Source organism: Solanum stenotomum, chromosome 5, assembly GCF_019186545.1.
Source record: "Solanum stenotomum isolate F172 chromosome 5, ASM1918654v1, whole genome shotgun sequence".
In the NCBI taxonomy this organism is placed as follows: Eukaryota; Viridiplantae; Streptophyta; class Magnoliopsida; order Solanales; family Solanaceae; genus Solanum; species Solanum stenotomum.
Window position 1 is genome coordinate 5,504,405 of NC_064286.1, and position 19,747 is coordinate 5,524,151.

Here is a 19,747-nt window from a genome sequence, read left to right on the forward strand (position 1 = left end):
CAACTTTCTATGAACCTTAATTTGACACATATACATTCATACACCCACACAATCATATTTATCAAACTAAGTATAATATATAATTTAATCTCACTGAGTATGTTGTTATTGTTATACGTGTAATAATTCAATCTCTCATTTTGAATTTTTCATGTTTCAAAATGAGTCAATTTGACGAACGCAGATATTTGTACATATTTGTGCAATCGCGGAGGAAAATGTGCATTGTGATCATGCTATAAGTGTGAGACATGAAAATTAACGCGATTATGCTAACGTGAGAACATTTCATATATTGTAGTAAAGTTGTCCTTTCATGTCATCGTGCATATTTGAATTTTCATATAACACGTGATCGATAACTGACTTGATTTCATAGATGATCATTTTATTTTTATTTTATCGCACCAAAATTATTAAATTATTTTTTATACAAAGTATTATTATTAGTTCTTGATAATGGAATCAATAGTTGGAAAAAGTGCTTTAGAAATAAGATAATATGCCTTCTCAGTTGGATGGACTGAATCCCACCAATAATACTTTGATGCATTTGGGCAAATATTTGACATGTGGTTGCATGTAAGTCCAAATTCAATTAAGCCAGTTCCACAGCAGCCAATATTAACAAATTCAAAACCTATAAAGAAAAAACAAAAATAATAAAAATTTATATTAGTTTTAATAAATAAAGGAAAAAACCTATATAATTAGTTATATTTCACTGTCATATATACTATTATTACTTATACTTCTAAAATATTGTGCATCTTACCACTAATTAAGAATTTTCTATCATATATTTTTGTTACCAGATATACAAAAATAGGGAGAGAGGCGAGCGAGTTAGAGAGGGAGGCAAGTGAGATTCGTTTTGTATCTCAATACATGCGAATTACACTAAATTAAATACATGTATCTGTATGTATCTGCTGTGATTCACATGCATATGAGATACCATAGTCCATATACATAGGAGAGTAGCGAGAGGGATAGAAAAGAGGAGAGGGAGGCGATCGAGATTTGTCATGTATCTCAAATACATGCAAATCCATTTAGATACTATATATATATATATTGTGTTTAGTAAGTAAATGAAAAGTATTATTCTAAATATATTTATATACAGAGAACATGATATGTTGAAGGACTTCACATACATCATTAAGAATAATTTTAAAAAATTGTCCCTTATGTTTTGGGTAAGNCAGTCTTCGGCCGGAGGGGTTTATTGCACAAAAAGGCCTAGGAGAGTAGCGAGAGGGATAGGAGAGAAGAGAGGGAAGCGATCGAGATTTGTCATGTATCTCAAATACATGCAAATCCATTTAGATACTATGTATATATATATATTGTGTTTAGTAAGTAAATGAAAAGTATTATTCTAAATATATTTCTATACAGAGAACATGATATGTTGAAGGACTTCACATACATCATTAAGAATAATTTTAAAAAATTGTCCCTTATGTTTTGGGTAAGTTCACAATGGTCCCCTAAAGTTCTTAAACAACTCTAGACATCCTTTAATTTTGTCAAAATTGAATATTTTTCTCTTTTTAAATATTTATGCCGAGAAGGCACGAATTTTGACATGAAGAACCGCTTAACAAACTCCAAAGCATTAATAATGATTTTTCAAATATAAACAGAAATTTTATAGCAAAATTAGCCCGCGACAACGGTATTTATTAGAGAAAATGGCTACACTTCCAACATGTGAGCTCATGTTTTCTTGTCAAAGTTTCCGTTATGTATAAGGAGGTAGTTAAACACCTGTTTAGTTTAACTGCTAAAGGAAATTATCCTGTCAAATTTAGGAGGTTTCTATGTGTTTTCTCTTAAATATTTGACAAAAATAGAAAATACTTATTTTTGACCAAACTTAATGGACCAAGATGTTATTAAAATATGGATCATTTTGAACTAACCTAACTGATCATTACTATCACTTTGAAATAACCTAAGGGGTCATTATTATCATTTTATCTACCGTCATTTTTAAACAATCTAATTGCATAAACACTTCTAATAGTCATATAAAAAACTTATAACTCTTTGAAAATATAGAATACAAATCACAATTACGTACTCACCGTATAATTTCTTGTATTGAATTATGTCCATAAAAGGTTTATAGGCTTCCAAATAAACAATTCTAGAACCCAAATTTGCAAAGCTATTTTGCATGCCATTTAACTTGTTTTGGAGCTTGGGATTGTAGTCTCTAGCAATGGAAGAGAAGGAATCAATGCAATCTCTCTTTGAAAATGTATCATTTGAGTTAAGTGTGATGACACTTGGTAAACAACCCAATGGTGGTAGACCTGCCATTGCAATTTTCCTAGCTCCTTGATCTAATAATTCCTGCATAAAATTAAGTTCAAATAATTAATTAAAGTTAGATTAAAAAAAAGAAGATTTGTAGGATATTAGTAGTTGAATTGGTCCAACCAAAAAAGACATTGGGTCATTATTATTTGGATCGAGCTAGACTACTTATATATAACTATTTATTTTACCACACTACTTATTATAACGTTGGTTTTCACCATCATTAACTGAAGATAAATAAGTCTTACGAAAGTGGTGGAATCAAAATTTTCCTCAATATTTCATAGGCAAATCACCAACAAAGAATTTCAAATAGATTTATAATGTATGAATCCTTGAAAAGATCTATCAAATTTGATCTTAGACCTAATTCACACCTTAAAAATTAGCTTAAAGAGAGAAAGATTGTTTAAGCTTTAGAAGTAGTCCAAGATTCATTAGATTCGATGTGGGATATTCCATTCATCACCCCAACCCCATTTACGCCTGGATCCAGACATTCTTTATCTGAATTTTCACTATCCGGTCCAGTGTGTGCATATTTATAGATCGGGGTATTTCCACACCCCCGCAACTGTCCGATTTCTTGGGCCTGACTATAGTATAAAACCATGTCAGATTCAATCTCAATCAGCTTAACTCACACCTAAAAGCTAACTCAAAAAGAGAATAATTAAAAATTATCCAGATCATATAAGAGTCGTGGGATATCGTCCTGATCCAATAAGGGATCATTCAATTCATTATTATAACTTTTCTATTTAAACCCAACTCATAATTTTTTTTATGAGTACTTACTATAACGTTCCATTTAATTAATTAATTAAACTAAGTATATAATACGAAAATTTTATATTGTCAACATCTACAACTTAAATTAGTCAGACAAACCTTTAGGAAGTTGTGAACATGTTGTAACAAGAAGTCAATTTAGGCTGAGACTGTGTAGTTTTGACTACGAAATGGATATAACTTGTAATTTGCAATAAAGTCATTTGAGCCTATACTAATAATGAACAATGCTTCTTTTATCAATTTTTTTGTTTGCTCTTTCCCAATAGCTGCCTCCATTTTCTCTTGATACTCCTTGAAGTATTCTACTTGCTTTGACAATGAGATCACATTCTGAAATTCCCACAAATAAAGAGGGGGGGAAGGGGGTGGGGGATTAATCATTGTTGAGAATACAAATTTATAATATAGAACAAATCTTGAACCCAAAAAAAGGAAAAATTATTTAAATGGGCCATATAATCCAAATAGTTACAAGTTCATATTCAAATCCAAAGTAATTCAAGAAATACCCATTATTTCATAAATAATTACAGTCTATACCACCCCCCCCCCCCCACCGCGTCATTAAGGCTTATAATTTTCGCTTAACTGATACTAAATCAATATCATATATTGTATTGGTATCATTAAGGCTGATAATTTTGCTTAACTGATACTAAATCAGTATATATATATATATACTGTATTGATATTTCTTGTTCAGAAATTACTCATTAGTCAACGATATACTATAAGGTACTGTTGGATACTCTTAATTCAAAGACGAAAATAATATTACACCATATTAAAAATACTTTTGAGTTGTTTTATCTCAATATATAGGGTGTGCACTATTCGGATTAAACTGAATAACCAAATCAAATCAAACCGAATTTTTATTTGGATTGGTTTTTTTATTTTTCGGATTGGTTTTGGATTTTAAAAAATAAAAACAAAAAAACCGAGAAAAAAACCAAATTATATATATATATATATATATATATATATAAATAAATGTATAGGTTTAGAATTAAGTTGGAGTTAACCACTTTTGTCCCTTTTTGGTTATTGTCTTTCATCATGATTACGTTTATATTTTATATTTGAGCATCTATAATAGGTATAATTATAAGTATTGTGTTTTAAGTTTTACTTATGATTTATATTATAAAGTGTTGGGTTTAGGATCTTTTTTCCCTTCCTATGTGGATAAATAAAAGTCTTATTAGAACTAGCCCACTTTAGCCCATAACCCAAAATATTATGTGGCATATATAAGGCTTATTTGGTCTTATTTTTAGAAACACAAGAGAGAAAAATCAAGAGAGTTTCGTTTTAGAGATTGAGAGAAAAAAGAGAAAAAATCTCGTTTTTGCTTCTGGAAATTTTCTGCTCAGGCAGTCCGCTTCAGACAGAGTTTGCCGCTTCGTTAACCGTTGGATCGTGCTCAAATTTGAACTGGCAGTTCTCAGCATCTGGTTCTTGCAATTCAATGGTGGAGATCGGATTTGGAGGTCTGTAGCTTCTGATTTTGGGGCGTGAACAGTAGCGCGTTTTGGGTGAAATCTCTTCTTTAATTCTCTAGTTTTGGTGTAATCTTGATTTGTTGTTGCTCGTTGTTTGGCACTTGTTTTGTGGCCAATTTTGGAGAACAATTTTGTAACTCTTGGTGTTTATAGTGGAGCTTTTGGTCCTGTGGTTTTTTACTCTTCACATCGAAGGGTTTTCCACGTAAATCATTGTGTCTTGTGTGATTGGGTTATTCTTATCTTGTTGCTTTAGTTTGATTGATATACTTGCTGTCCATTCTTCAATTGCTTGATTTGGTTTGTCCTCTATTGGTTCAAATTGAAAGGGAAAGTTTAGATTTGGGTATTATTCCGCTGCTATCCTGTCTGACATTCTTGTTAGTGTCTTGTCTTTCCCAACATAAAGTATATTTAAGAGAATCAATATTATTACTTTGGTTATGTTATTAATTATTGACATAACCGAATATCCAAACCGAAAAAAGCCGAACCGAATAAAGGAAAACCAAACCAAACCAAATTTATTTTGGAGCGGATTGGGTTACACTTTTACAAACCAAAAACCGAAAAATCCAAACCGAATAGTGAAAAACCAAACTGAAAAACCGAATGCACACCCCTACCAATATATATGTAATTATGCAAGTTTTGGACAAATATAATATACTTATGAGATGTTGGATATTCTTAATGATATTCAGGTCCTAAGGGGTAATCAAACAAACTTAGTTCAAAAAAGATAATATTATACTATTGCCTTTGACCCAATGAAAAATGGGGTTGATGGTGTTGGCTAAAAAAGTGGGCGAGAGGAGAGCCTTAGGGTACACTTACTTCTGCATCACAGATAGTTCTATAAGCACCGGTTAACCACCTCCCTTGTTGTTTGCGTGAGATTCCACTTTTTTTATGTCATTTTAAGCCTTAAGTAGTTGTTCCTCCCGCAGTTCTTTTCTTGGAGGACAAATGTAACATACATTATATTCATATCTAGGACACAATTGTAGGGTTAGAGGGGGGGTGGGGGGGGTATGAGATAGCATACAGAGAGTTATGCTGTGAGGGGGTCAATTCCAGTTCCAGCAGAAGCAAAACTAACTCCAGTCATGAGCTCTTCAATACTTAAACTTTGATCTAAATATGGAGGCACATATTCTTTGACACCAACATGCTTAGCTGCATTAAAATCACCAATATATATTAGGTCTTCATTAACCCATAGTTTAAGAATTAAAATAAATTCAATATTAAGAATCTTAAAAGTTGAACACGGGTTTTTTTAGTTTGAAGATGAGTTATGATAGGATTAATTATATACTTATGCTAAGATTATTCCTAGTATTATTTCTTATTGATCGTTTAGTTTGTTCTATAAAAATTATAGCATGCATCGCATAATCTAGGAAGAAGTTGTTTGTTTATACAAATACCCTTCACCTTAGCTAAATTTTTATCCCAAACTTATATACGCTTGTCCAGCATATACGAAACAACCTCCTAAAGCATAAATTCTGAATCTGCCTCAGACTATGTGACCATCTCGTCTAGAAGTTTAAGTTATTAGATGAAACACACTTTTTTTTAATTATATCTATAATAATTAATACGTTTCAAACATAGCTCGAACTGAAATTAATGGATTCAGTCGAACCTACATGCAAAATCCACCCTAGACCCTCCTTTTGTGCAACATGTTTATGTGTCATTTCAAACTAACTAATAAAAGTATTTGTAGAAAAATTACCAATGAAATCATAAATAAGCTTCCCATTAGTAAACCTTCCTGTTGAAATATGGTTGGGAAATTCTCTTCCATAGGGTTTGAAATTACTCTTAATAGGAGTTAATATGTGATTATTGTTTCCAGGATCAGCTGTTGAGTCTCCAAAAACAAGAATAGTAGAAACTAAACTATTATGTTTTTGAGCATGAGCTTTCAATATGAAGAATATTAGCACAAGAAGATGTAAAAGAAAAATATAAGAATATGAAAAATGCATTTTGATTAGATATGGATAATGAATGGTAGACTTCATAAGGTGTTATATATATAGGTGGAGACTGGAGAGGTAGATCAAGACATAATAGTCATTCTGATATTGATGATTTAAACATATTTTGATCAAAAATAAAAAAGTGGTAAGAGAAATTATATATATGGTTAGTTAGAAGATAATTAATCCTTCAATCGATATACTAAATCAGATAAAAAGATTCAATTTCTTATCAAGTGCGTATATTATTTATAGAATAATGTTATTATTATAACAATTGTTACAAAAAAGTGTTTTTGAAGTTGAAATTGATAAAATATCTAAGATTAACAATGTCTCAAAAAATTAAATGAATTAGATTAGCTATATTGTCAATTGAAAAAAATTATTAGAAAATTTTAGTAATTATTAAAGTTAACTACTAATCCTAATAATTTTGCAACGAATGAAAGTATTAGAAGAATAAACATCAAATAAAAATATAAATACAATTCTAACAAATAAGTTTTTGCCTTATTATATGAGCAAGACAGATATAATAACTTTGTTACCGATTCACATGAACTCAAAATTTAAAAATGGGGAAATTATATGATTAAGCAAATATTCATTAGTTAATTAGTCATCATAGCTACAGTTTTAGTTAATTACCACTCGCGATCAAAATTCAGTGATAATTACGTGTGCTAGAGTTTCGAGTTTGTATCAGTCGCACGTTTGTATAATTTGAAATTTGTATAATATAATTTGTATAACTTTTGTATAATATAATTTTTATAATTATTTAAAGTTCAGATGTTTGTTTTTGTATAAATTCGTTATTTCGAATTTATACAAAAATAGCTCAATTATACAAATGTACCCACGAATTATATAAACGAGACAACTTAAACAATAACTACAGCCCGTAAATATGTAAAATATAGCTATGAAGGATAATTAAATTTATTATAGTAGTTATTTGCGAAAATCATGTTGTTAACAATAACAACTTCCTAAGAAAGAAAGTGCATGCAGGCAAGAAATTTAAGAATTTAGTGAAGTGCAAATCAATGTCACTAAAGGGCCAATGTATATTGGTACATATATAGAACTACCTTAGCAAAGTAGAAAGCTTATACTTTTACTTTCGAATTTTCAATTCTTTTTTTTTTACCTTCCCTAGGAGCCCCCAACCCTTTTGTTCCCTTGGTGACTCGAACTCGCAACCTTCAGGTTGGAAGTGAGGGGTGCTTACCATCCGAGCAACTCCCTCTCGTCGAATTTTCAATTCTTAAAAACCAACAAAACGAAAAAAAGTGAAAAGTAAGACAAGAATAATATAAGCGCGGAAAACTTAGTTATTCTAATATAACCCTACAACCTGATTGTCACGTGTACAAGTCACTAATCTATTACTCTCTCTGTCCCTAATGACTTGTCCACTTTTTTTTAGTTGTCCCTATTTACTTGTCCATTTGACAAATCAAGAAAGGACAAAAACATTTTCTCTATTATACCCTCAATTTATTACTTTGAAAAATGTAGAACTTCTTGAAAATCTTAAATTTTTAATTCTCCACTTCATAATTAATAGGGGTAAATGGTAAACTCACTATATCAATTATTGTTTTCTTAATAAGTGTGTCAATTCAAAAGTGGATAAGTAATTAGGGACAAAACATAAACATAAAGGAAGAAGAGGGCCCACCAGGATGACAAACAATTATTTCTCAAAGTCCTTCGACAAGACTTAATTAGATATATAAGATAGAAAATGAGTACTCCATTTATTCCAATCGAACCTCCTCAAACTCCAACCTGCACAAAAATCAGCATAACCTAACAGTTTATACAATACACGGTTCACAAGGCTTAACAATCATAGTCCGACAATTACAATTCAACAACCGACAAATATCAAATATGTCAATCACAAGTATCAAATAGATCAGTCACAATTATCAAGTAGATCAGTCTGAAGTATCAAATGCATCAAATCACAATAGTCAAACTCTTATCGGAACCATTTTCCTTCAACACCTTTATCACTAACCGGAACTATTTCCCTTCGGCTTTTTATTATATTACTAGCCGGAACCATTTTCCTTCGACTTTATATCATATCACTAATCAGAACCATTCCCTTCGATTTTATATCATTGAACTAGCTGGGACCATTTCCCTTCAGCTTTATATCATCACATGTCTCATCACGATGCAAAAAAATCAATGCAAATTCCAATAAGCCAGTTCCACAACAGCCAATGTTAACATATTCAAAATCTATAAAGAAAAAACAAGGGATAAGGGTCTGAAAAATACATCAACTTTGGTTGGATTAGACTATTTAATACCATATTTTTTACCCCTTGAACTATTTAATTGTGTATTTTAAAGGTATATATGTGCCCACGTGGACACATTACTATTTATAATTTTGCATTATTTTTTAAGTCCACGTGGGCAAATATATATGTTTAAAATACTGAATTAAATAGTCTAGGGAGGTAATAGATCCTCATGAAAGTTTAGTATCGCAACAACAAATTCGACCAAAGCTGAAGTATTTTTCATACCTTTATCCCAAAAAACAAAAGGAATAAAAATTTATATTAGTTTTAATAAATAAAGGAAAAACCCATATAATTAGGCATACTTCACTGTCATATATATTATTATTATTTATACTTCTAAAATATTACGTATCTTATCATTAATTAAGAGTTTTCTACCATATATTTTTGTTATCAGATACACAAAAATAGAGAGAGAGGCGAGCAAGTTGGTATATTCCTTATAAAGTAATGTTTATTTTGATAATAATAATTTAAAGTTAAAATTGATAAACGAATCTAAGAATAACAATGTTTCAAGAAAAAAATTACATGAAAGTTATATTATCAATTGAAAAATATTTTATACTTATTGTGTTGCACGTTGAATATGTTAATGCCTACTCTTTGGTTTTGTGAGCAAATCCTTCATATATTGTTGTGCAAGTTGAATATAATCTCTCTTTTTTTTGGAGTGATGTCTGTATTAAAGTTTAATTAATTTAAATTCGTATTATGTAAATCAATTACCGAAAGGCTCTCTATATATAATTGCATATGTTAAAAAATAATTAAATTTTGAGAAAATGCATAAGTACCCCCCAGCCTATGCCCAAAATCCCTGAGACACACCTAACCTTTACTAAGGTCCTATTACCCCCTCCCTCCCCTCGAACTTATTTTTTAATTAATTTTTTATCATTTTTCGACCTATGTGGCAATATAAACCAGATAGGTTTAAAGTTTTGTTCAACACGCGTTGGCCCCACTTTTTCAACTATCATATCCGTTTGAGGGATTTCTGTAATTATAAACCTAGTTATATATTATCATATTTGTTGTAGTGAACACAACAACATATAGCCCACCAACAATACAATATTTATCAAATCACAAGTATCAAATAGATCAGTCACAATTATCAAGTAGATTAGTCTGAAGTATCAAATGCATCAAATTACAATAGTCAAACTCTTGAAGGAACCATTTCCCTTCAACACCATTATCACTAGCCGAAACTATTTCCCTTCAACTTTATATTATATTACTAGCCGGAACCATTTTCCTTCGATTTTATATCATATCACTAGCCGGAACCATATTGATCACTTCGATTTTATATCATTGAACTAGCCGGAACCATTTCCCTCCAACTTTATACCATCACATGTCTCATCACAATGAAAAAAAATCAATGCAAATTCCAATATGCCAGTTCCACAGCAGCCAATGTTAACATATTCAAAATCTATAAAGAAAAAACAAAAGGAATAAAAATTTATATTAATTTTAATAAATAAAGGAAAAAATCATAGAATTAAGCATACTTCATTGTCATATATATTATTATTACTTATCTAAAATATTACATATCTTATCATTAATTAAGAGTTACGTTTCCTACCATATATTTTTGTTACTTGATAGACAAAAATAGAGAAAGACGAGCAAGTTGGTATATTCCTTATAAAGTAATGTTTATTTTGATAATAATAATTTAAAGTTAAAATTGATAAACGAATCTAAGAATAACAATGTTTCAAGAAAAATATTACATGAAAGTTATATTATCAATTGAATAAATATTTTATACTTATTGTGTTGCACGTTGAATATGTTAATGCCTACTCTTTGGTTTTGTGAGCAAATCCAGAATATATTGCTGTGCAAGTTGAATATAATCTCTCTTTTTTTTTTTGAGTGATGTCTGCAGTATTAAAGTTTAATTAATTTAAATTTGTATTATGTAAATTGATTATTGAAAGAAGGGAAAGACTCTCTATCTATCTAATATATAAGTTGTTGAATCGCCTTAATTAATAATTATTACTTCCTATGTTTCATATTAGTTGATCATTATACTAAAAATAGTTGTCTCATATTAGTTGTCCATCTACTAAATCAAGAAAACATTAATTAATTATTTTCTATATTACTCTTGCAATTAAATTTTTTTTAAAGTGTTCACATATGTTTGTAAAATTCTCAAGAAGTTTTTAAAGAGGTGAGTTAGTAAAATTATCTTCTTATTTATGATTTCTTAAGCACCGTACAAAATAAAAAAATGAATACATACACGAAGGGAGTATCTTTTAACATAAATCCCTTAATTTAAATTTCTGACTCCACCACCAAATACATCCATCATAATATATCATCAAAACCTAGAAAAAAAATCGATCGCTATTTTATTTTCTTTTCTTTTTTCTGAATTCTAGTTCTTGATTCACCGATGTTTATAATTGGTTGATAGCAAAATCAATAGAAGGACGTATTGCTTGGAAAACAGTGTAATAAGTAGCTTGACTTGGGTGGACTGCATCCCAAAACATATGATTTGAAGGATTATTGCATACAATTGATTTTGGATTGCAAAGAATTGACGCTTCAATAAGTCCACTTCCACAACATCCCATGGTAACTTCACTAAATCCTACAAAATATTAAATAATTTTTACACCATCAGATTAAATAATAAAATCTTGTTTACCATAAGTAGAATTAATAACTAAAAAAATTAAAGTCGATAACTTGCTAAAACAAGTTAAATTACATGATAGACTTTCTTTGTATTTTAAAAATGTATTTAATATGAAGAAAACGTTTTACCTGAAAAATTCCTAGAATATATTTTCCTAAAATAAAATGATTTTCTTACATTTATTTGCTAAAATGTTGACTAAATAAACATAAGAATATTATTTCAAAAACATTTATATATAAGAAGCGAGGGGTGAAGGAGGATGAGGGGTAGGAGTGAGTTGGGAGTGGAGGCAAATGAAAAATTGGAGGTGTGACAAGACAATTAGTATGAAATGCTACTTACGATACTTATTTTATCTATTTTTGTTAGAAAAGTTATTTTTCTAATTTAAAAGACCTGATTTTCAGAAATTTTTGACCAATAAAAATTGAAAAATAAAACATATATCAAGCCCACCCTAAGGTGTATCTAAGTAAACTCCAAAAATGGAAAATTAATTATTTGGGTTGCTCACCATATTTAATTGGATTTTGTATCATGTCATTTATTGGATCATAGATATCGACGTAGAATAATTTTGTGCCATGAATTTCCATAGTCTTTAATAAACGTTGAAGAAGCGAGTTGTACTCTCTTGCAACGGCGGAGTACGATTCAATACATTGACGGGGTTGAAGTGCGTCACCGGAATCTATAGTGATGACTATCGGTAAGCACCCGAAAGGTGGAACTCCGGCGATGCCGATCACTCTAGCTCCTTCGTTCATCAAACCCTAGAACAATTAACATAAAGTTTTATTACAAAATATTAATATCAAACACATTAAATTGATACATATACCATTTGGATTTTTAAAAAAAATTAAAAAGCCATATCTAATAGAAATTCAGGCAGGCAATTTCAGTAGTTCAGTTGATTGATTACGCGAAGAATCGATTCTCTGTCATGTAATCCCTTCCCAATTTTCCTCTTTTTTCTTACCTCCTATAGAATTTTTTATTTTTAAAAATTCAAGCACCTAATTGAACCATGTATGTTGTCCAGTTATCAATGAAATAAATTGAAAATAATAAGATCTTATGTTTAAATTTTAGTGAAGACAAAAGATGTTACATAATTTTTTTTCTCATTTGTTTGAGATTTAGTGGGCAAAATCATCATGTACTTGATCGTTAAAAGATAGAAGATATTCTGTAAAATTAATTGAGATGCACAACATGTTACTAAAGAGGAATTAATATGTATTCATTATATATATATATATATATATAAAAAAAAAAAAAAAAAATTGGTTGTCTCCAAATAATTGTAGTAATTACGTTACCACACCTAACTCATCCCTTCCCCACTTCATAAATCATCATAAATGTTTTGCCTCCAAATTATTATAATATATATTTATATCATTTCCAAAAGTCCTATAAAAGCACTTCACCTCTATCAAAGTATAAATATAAAAATATACGTATACGGTCAGATTTTTTGTAACGGTCAATCATCTATAATAATTTTTTCCGATATGAATAAAAGAATCAATTTTCCATATAATAACATATAACGCCATTTTATTATAATAATCAGAAAATATCTACCTAACAGACGTCATAATTATAGGTAAAAAGAACACCATATAATGGTATATTTTGTTGAAACAATCTTAAAGTAAAAAAAAAACTACATTGATCATGTGATAGTCATTTTCTATAGTACTTACATTTTATTATAATAAAGACATAATAGATAAACAAACCCTTAATTTAGCTTCGGCAGATAATTATATGTCTTTTAATTTTGAGTATGCATAAGTAAGCGCTTAAATTTGTATAAAATTGAACAAATAGACATACGTGTCCTACATGACGACATAATACACGTAGGGCGTCACGTAAGACATAAAATTGTCAGGTAGGGTGTCATGTAGGACGAATATGTCTAGTTGTTCAATTTTATTCAAGTTTAAGTGTCTACTTGTGCACACTCAAAGTTAAAAGTCATAGTTATTAGTTGACACCAAATTAAGGGTGATGTTTATATATTATGTCTGTAATAAATTATGTTGTAGTATATATTTTTTATAACAACTGAAAAATATTGAAACAGTTGTTATAAAAATATTAGTCCTATATATCTTTTCACATTTATATAAGAATCACATGGCTATAATTTAATACTATGTGATAGATACTTACTTGGATAAATTGTTGGACCATTTGCATCAAGAATTGTTGATATTGAGAGACATTATAATATTTTTGTCTTCTAAATGGGGTGTTATAATAATTTACAACAAAGTCATTTGTCCCTGCACTTATTATAAATGCTGCTTTGCTTATTAATAATTTTGTCTTTTCTTTTCCAATTGAATTTTCAAGTTTTCTTTTGTATTCTTTAAAATATTCCAGCTGTTTTTCCATTGTAATTACATCCTGCAATAATAATAATAATAATAATAATCAATGTCAAATCACAATCTTGTCAATAATCAATTGATTAAAAAAAAGGCCTAATCACTATAGATCGAACCTATTCAATTTTTACGGTATGATGATTGATTGTTCACACCTTACCATCTAGTTATACCTACCATTTCTCTTCTTGGTTTAATATAAGTAGTTTATCGTACGATAATATTAAAATCGTTATGTTTAATTTTTTTTGAAAAATTAAATGACTACCCTTCCACAAAAATAAAGTTGGAACATGATATGAAACCCTAAGTCTATATCTAATTATATCATTACTAGAAAAGGAAAGCTTTCTAAAAAATAAATGGGTTTTTTTTAATTATTTTTTGATATTTTATAAGTAAACAGAAAATATATTGTCTCGAGCATTTACAAATATTTTAGATAAATACTATAAAAACGAATATTATTGAGATCAGGATCGGAGTGAGGGATGACTAGAGGGTGTTAGTATAAGAGACTATCAACGTACGATTTTTTATTTATAGAACTTGTTTTATTTTCTACTTTTACGATTAATAGAGAAGTCATTTTCTTGATTCATAAACTTATATACTTTTATATTTTTGAAATTAAAGGTAATGCAGATAGTACAAGTTTCGTTGTTGGGAATAATTTACTTATATAGAAAAAAAATCAATGCAACTCATGTGTCAAATTATAACAGAGTACTTGTTCTTCTTTTAAAATAAATTTTGCAAGATTGCAATAACTTTTAAATTAATTAATGCACCTAATAAATTACTATAAAGTTGATTATTTGTAATTTTCACCATTATGTTACAATTACACTTAGTCTATAATGATTTATTTAAGAAAAGTCAATTAATATCCTTTCCTCGAAATCTCGAATCACTATAATGAATATTTTGATAATATCGCTAGTTTCGATAAATAAATGAGAGAGACGTACAACTAATTGAGCAGTAAGAGGATCAAAGCCAGAGCTACCAGAGGCAAAACTAACTCCAGTCATGAGTTCGTCCAAGCTAAGACTTGGGTCCAAATAGGGTGGCACGAAATCTTTGATTCCCACATACGAAGCTGTTACAAAAATTGATAACATTATTTAAGTTATATACATTGACAGTTTACATTTTTTTTTTAAAAATACTATACCGATTAGATAGCATTGAAAAACACTAAAACCTCTATATGTTGGTGATTTCTTTTTAGGTGTCACTTAAAAAACAACGATATCTTCCTGTTTTCAAAAATAATTTTACTTTAAACTTTCAATTATATCCTTAATAACATGTTTATCGTTACACAAATAACTATATCCTATTAATTTTCTCAAACCACAAAATTTTAAAATATTCCTTTTTTTTTCTTAAATTTCATGTTCAATAAGTCAAACATCAATATGTAAAATGAAAATGTAGATCATAAGACATGTTAAATGACATGATAGAGCAAAAAAATACATTTTAATGTACGGCTAGCCAGATTTCCCTATAACAACATTTTCATTATAATGACCACGTTTTCTATGAAAGTATTTCCCCGTGTTATATATGTACATGAATAATACTATGTACACGTTGCTATCATAAAAATGTTTGACTGTATATACGTACCTAAGTAATCTGTAACGAGACGGCCATTAGTGAACCTTCCGGTGGGAACGTGGTTCGCGAAATCGCGACCGTACGGCGGAAAATCGCACTTTGCGATGGTGTTTATGTAGTTGTTGTTGCCGGAATCAACCGTGGAATCTCCGAACACAAAAACAGCTGAAACTGTATTGTTGAATGGCCTTTGCAACTTTTTATAATAATAATAATTATTATTATTTAATAATAATGTTCGACCTTGAATTTTATTTTGGAAAATAATAATGAGAAGAATGGGCAAAAAGAGAATAAACTTGCAAGGAAAAATCATTGTGGAAGAATAATAATTGGGAGAGAAAAAAATGTTGGAAAAATTTAGTATGAGTTTTTTTGGTCTATTATAATGTGTTGTATATATAATGGGGAAAAAAAATATATGGTGTGTGTAGGTACTATTAATAATAGCAGTGGACCTCTATATAAATTTAAAATAATTTTTTTAGGGTCCTTCTCTTTGATTATCAAGGATTTCAATGACTTTTCGTACGATACTAATTCCGAAATTAATTCTATACATATGACCAATAATGAAAAAAATCAATGATATAGCGAAATGGTGATAGGCAATATGAGTTAGCCACAGACCCTCGGTTGTAGGATTTAATTTTTTTCTTGAAAAGTAAGAAATTTCGCATATTTTGACCAATTCAAGATGAAAAATGGAATTGATCCCTTATAAGGGAATAAAACTGAGCAAAAAGATCTCGATTCAAAATAAATTTATAAAATATTAATAGCTCTTTAAAATCTACTTCAGCGTTTGATTGAACATAATTTCAATCGGATCATTCTAACTTGTGTCCCTAATTTGAAATGATGTTTAATTTTTATCCTTCAAATATGTGATCTTTTATTTCGACCACAAATTTTAAAATTCGTTCTTATTTCCAACTGATCAAATATAGGTCCACTTCCATTATTAATAATACAACAAAAAATATTTATTCTCAACACATAAAAATAATCTCAAAAGTAGCTCATGAATTCTTCAACTGTTTTTTTTCTTTCCATTATTATTCTGACTCAAAAGTAGCTTTTGTGGTTCGATCCTTTTTTGGAGGGGCGAATCTAAGATATCGAATAATTTTTACGTATATTTTATATTTATATTGAGAAATCGATTAATATATAAGAAATATTTGTTATACGTGGTTTGATTTCATTTAGGCACATATGGAAAAAAATTTACTTTTAAATTTAAAATTATTGAGAACTCATAAATTTCAAATCATGAATCCACTTATGCTTCTCTGGACTCCGCGCATAGAGGAACTTAATGCACCGATCCACGGTATTTTAATTATATATATTTTTTATAATAAAAAATATAATTGTATCCCCTTATACGTGGTATATCTTGTGTGGTTATGACAAAATTCTTTAGTGGAAGATTCCAAGAATGTGTTAAAATATAATATCAATCAAAATCATTCCACTTGTCCATCACTTTGTTATAAAGGTTTCAAGCTATCGAATTTTTTTGGCACACCTTCGCGCAGTCGAGACCTTATATCGAGTCGGTCGAATTGTAATATGTAAACATTTTTTTTAAATTTGGTTTTAGCTAATAATTATGTCTTCTAGTTTTGAGTGTGTAGAAATAAACACTCAAATTGATTTGCATGGCAATTCACGTGAAATGCACTCGACTTGATTTGTTTGTCTACTTATTCATTTTTATACAAATTTAAATGCCTATTTATACACACCAAAAATTAAAAAAAAAAAACATAAATCTCAGTCAAAATTGAATTAAATTAAAAATTTCCTTTGTGGTCAACTAGTACAAACATTATTATACAAGGATTTGATTCTATAGATTTTATTTATCATTGGGTAGCACTCAAATGCAATTATTTGAACAATAATTTAAAAGGTCCAAATATACTTTTACATGACTTCCATTATTACCACGAACAATTAGTTGGACTTTTTCAATTATATTCAATGGTGTATTTGAAATCGAAAATAATACCGGAGACTTTTATGAGTTGATAGATTTACGAAAACATATACTCCCACTGTCCCTAATTACTTGTTCATTTTGACAAATACAAATTATTTTTACCTATTATATCCTCAATTAATTACTTTGAAAAAGGTAAAACTTCTTGCAAATTTTAAGTTTTTAATTCATCAACTTCATAATTAATAGGGGTAAAATGGTAACTCACTATGTCAATAATTATTTTCTTAATAGGTGTGTCAATTCAAAAGTAGACAAGTAATTAAGGACAAAGGGAGTATAAAAATACATTACAAATGTTAGGGGTATTTTTTAATCCCTTTTTTGACAACGTATATACATTGATGTGAAGAATTATAACATTATCAATATATTTAAGTTTATTGTAGTAAGTAATTTAGCTTATTTTTCAAACTATTTGTGATTCCATTTGTTATTTATGAAATGGTATCAACTATCAATATTCATCTTTTATGTGATTTCGTAGTGCAATTTTATTTTTTTATTTTTTTATATAGTCACTCAAGCAGGTTGAAATATATATTATTATTATAATAGTAGAAATGGAATCATTTTGTTTTGATATTTTAAGCAAATTCCTATAATTTAATTAATAAGCCTAAGTTACAAAAGTCATTTCTAGGAGTATTTTATTTTAAAAAGATCGATGTATTTGTTAAAAAGTTCAATTCAATTTAAATAGGCAAAATTAGCAAATTAGTCAAAAAAAAATCTAACTTAATTAGTAAAAACCTCCATACTTTATAAATATTAGTAAAAATGTCAAAATATCATTATTTTAGAAAAGATTGTGTATCCTAATTTACTTCCTATTTTATTTCACCTTAATTACACATTTTTCAATTAATTCTCTCTCATATGTTAAAAAAAAGTGAATATTTTCTCTCTCATATTTTCATCTTCCAATTCTTCTCCATTTCAAAGTTTGTCTCTCTCTGTTCCTTCTTGTTGGTTTGTTTTTTTCTTTCAGAAATTGGAAAATATATTTGATAAAGATATTCACACAATCACTTTGATTAAGATATGCATATAAGATTTGTTTTATGATTTTTTTTAAATCGTTCAAAATTGTTGTCTGTAGTTGAAATCACGTTTAGGGTTTGATAAACTCCAAATCACTCTTCAGTGGCAGAATTTAAGAGAATTACTAGAGGTATCCAACTTAATCAACAATTTTCTAGAGATTTTCCATCATTTAATCTACGTATTACTCAAGAAATAGCGGATAATGTAGGATCCACTGCTAAAATGATGGAAGAGACGATCGAAATATTGTTGTGGATATTTTGTTAGTTTTGATAAAATACCACATATTTGGAATCACCCTTTTCTAGGCATGTACATTGGTATGTATTCAGTAAATTAAGGATATTTTTATACTTTAGATAGTGATGCTATTTCAGATTGTATTAATGAATTCTTATTGGATGGTTTTGTATTCATCATGGTATATTTGTTGTACTTGTGTTGTGTGATTTTATAAGTTACTATACTTGTAGGTTTTTGTATTCACTATGCTATGTATATCATTTTCCAGTTATGGACATTGTAAGAGTGTTGTTTGTATCCAATTAAGTAAAGATACATATTAACTTATACATTTGTATTCCTTTAAAACAAATAGTGTTGATATTTCAAATTGTATTCACTCCTTATTATTTGATTGTTTTGTATTCATTATGACATATTTGTTTGTGATTGTGTTATGAGCTTTACAAGTTACTGTATTTACATGTGTTTGTATTCATTATGCTATGTGTATCATTTTCTAGTTATGGACATTGCAAGAGTGTTGTTTGTATCCAGTCAAGTTAAGATACATATTAACTTTATACATTTGTATTCATTTTAAATCAGTATAGCATATTTGGTGTATTCATTATATCATAATAATTATTGTATCTGTCTGGTGTGGATTATAAGTTACATTATGGTATAAATTTGTATTTATATGACGTGGTTTCTAAGATATAATGTAGTTCAATAAACAGAAAACAAATACAGTACAATTGTCGTAAAAAATTGTAC

General features: G+C 28.8%; 1 protein-coding gene and 1 pseudogene across 1 annotated transcript; both read right to left on the reverse strand.

Moving 5' to 3' along the window:
• Nucleotides 1–446: 446 nt before the first annotated feature.
• Nucleotides 447–6,637, reverse strand: LOC125865490 (GDSL esterase/lipase At5g45960-like; annotated as a pseudogene).
• A 4,758-nt stretch (nucleotides 6,638–11,395) lies between these two features.
• LOC125865381 (GDSL esterase/lipase At5g45960-like) lies at nucleotides 11,396–16,048 on the reverse strand. The gene is made up of 5 exons (XM_049545574.1): nucleotides 15,697–16,048; nucleotides 15,030–15,160; nucleotides 13,841–14,077; nucleotides 12,165–12,423; nucleotides 11,396–11,599 (listed from the first exon to the last, which is right to left on the reverse strand). Exons 1-5 carry the CDS (start codon nucleotides 16,001–16,003, stop codon nucleotides 11,403–11,405), a joined length of 1,131 nt encoding a protein of 376 aa, XP_049401531.1. The 5' UTR covers nucleotides 16,004–16,048; the 3' UTR covers nucleotides 11,396–11,402.
• Nucleotides 16,049–19,747: the final 3,699 nt, after the last annotated feature.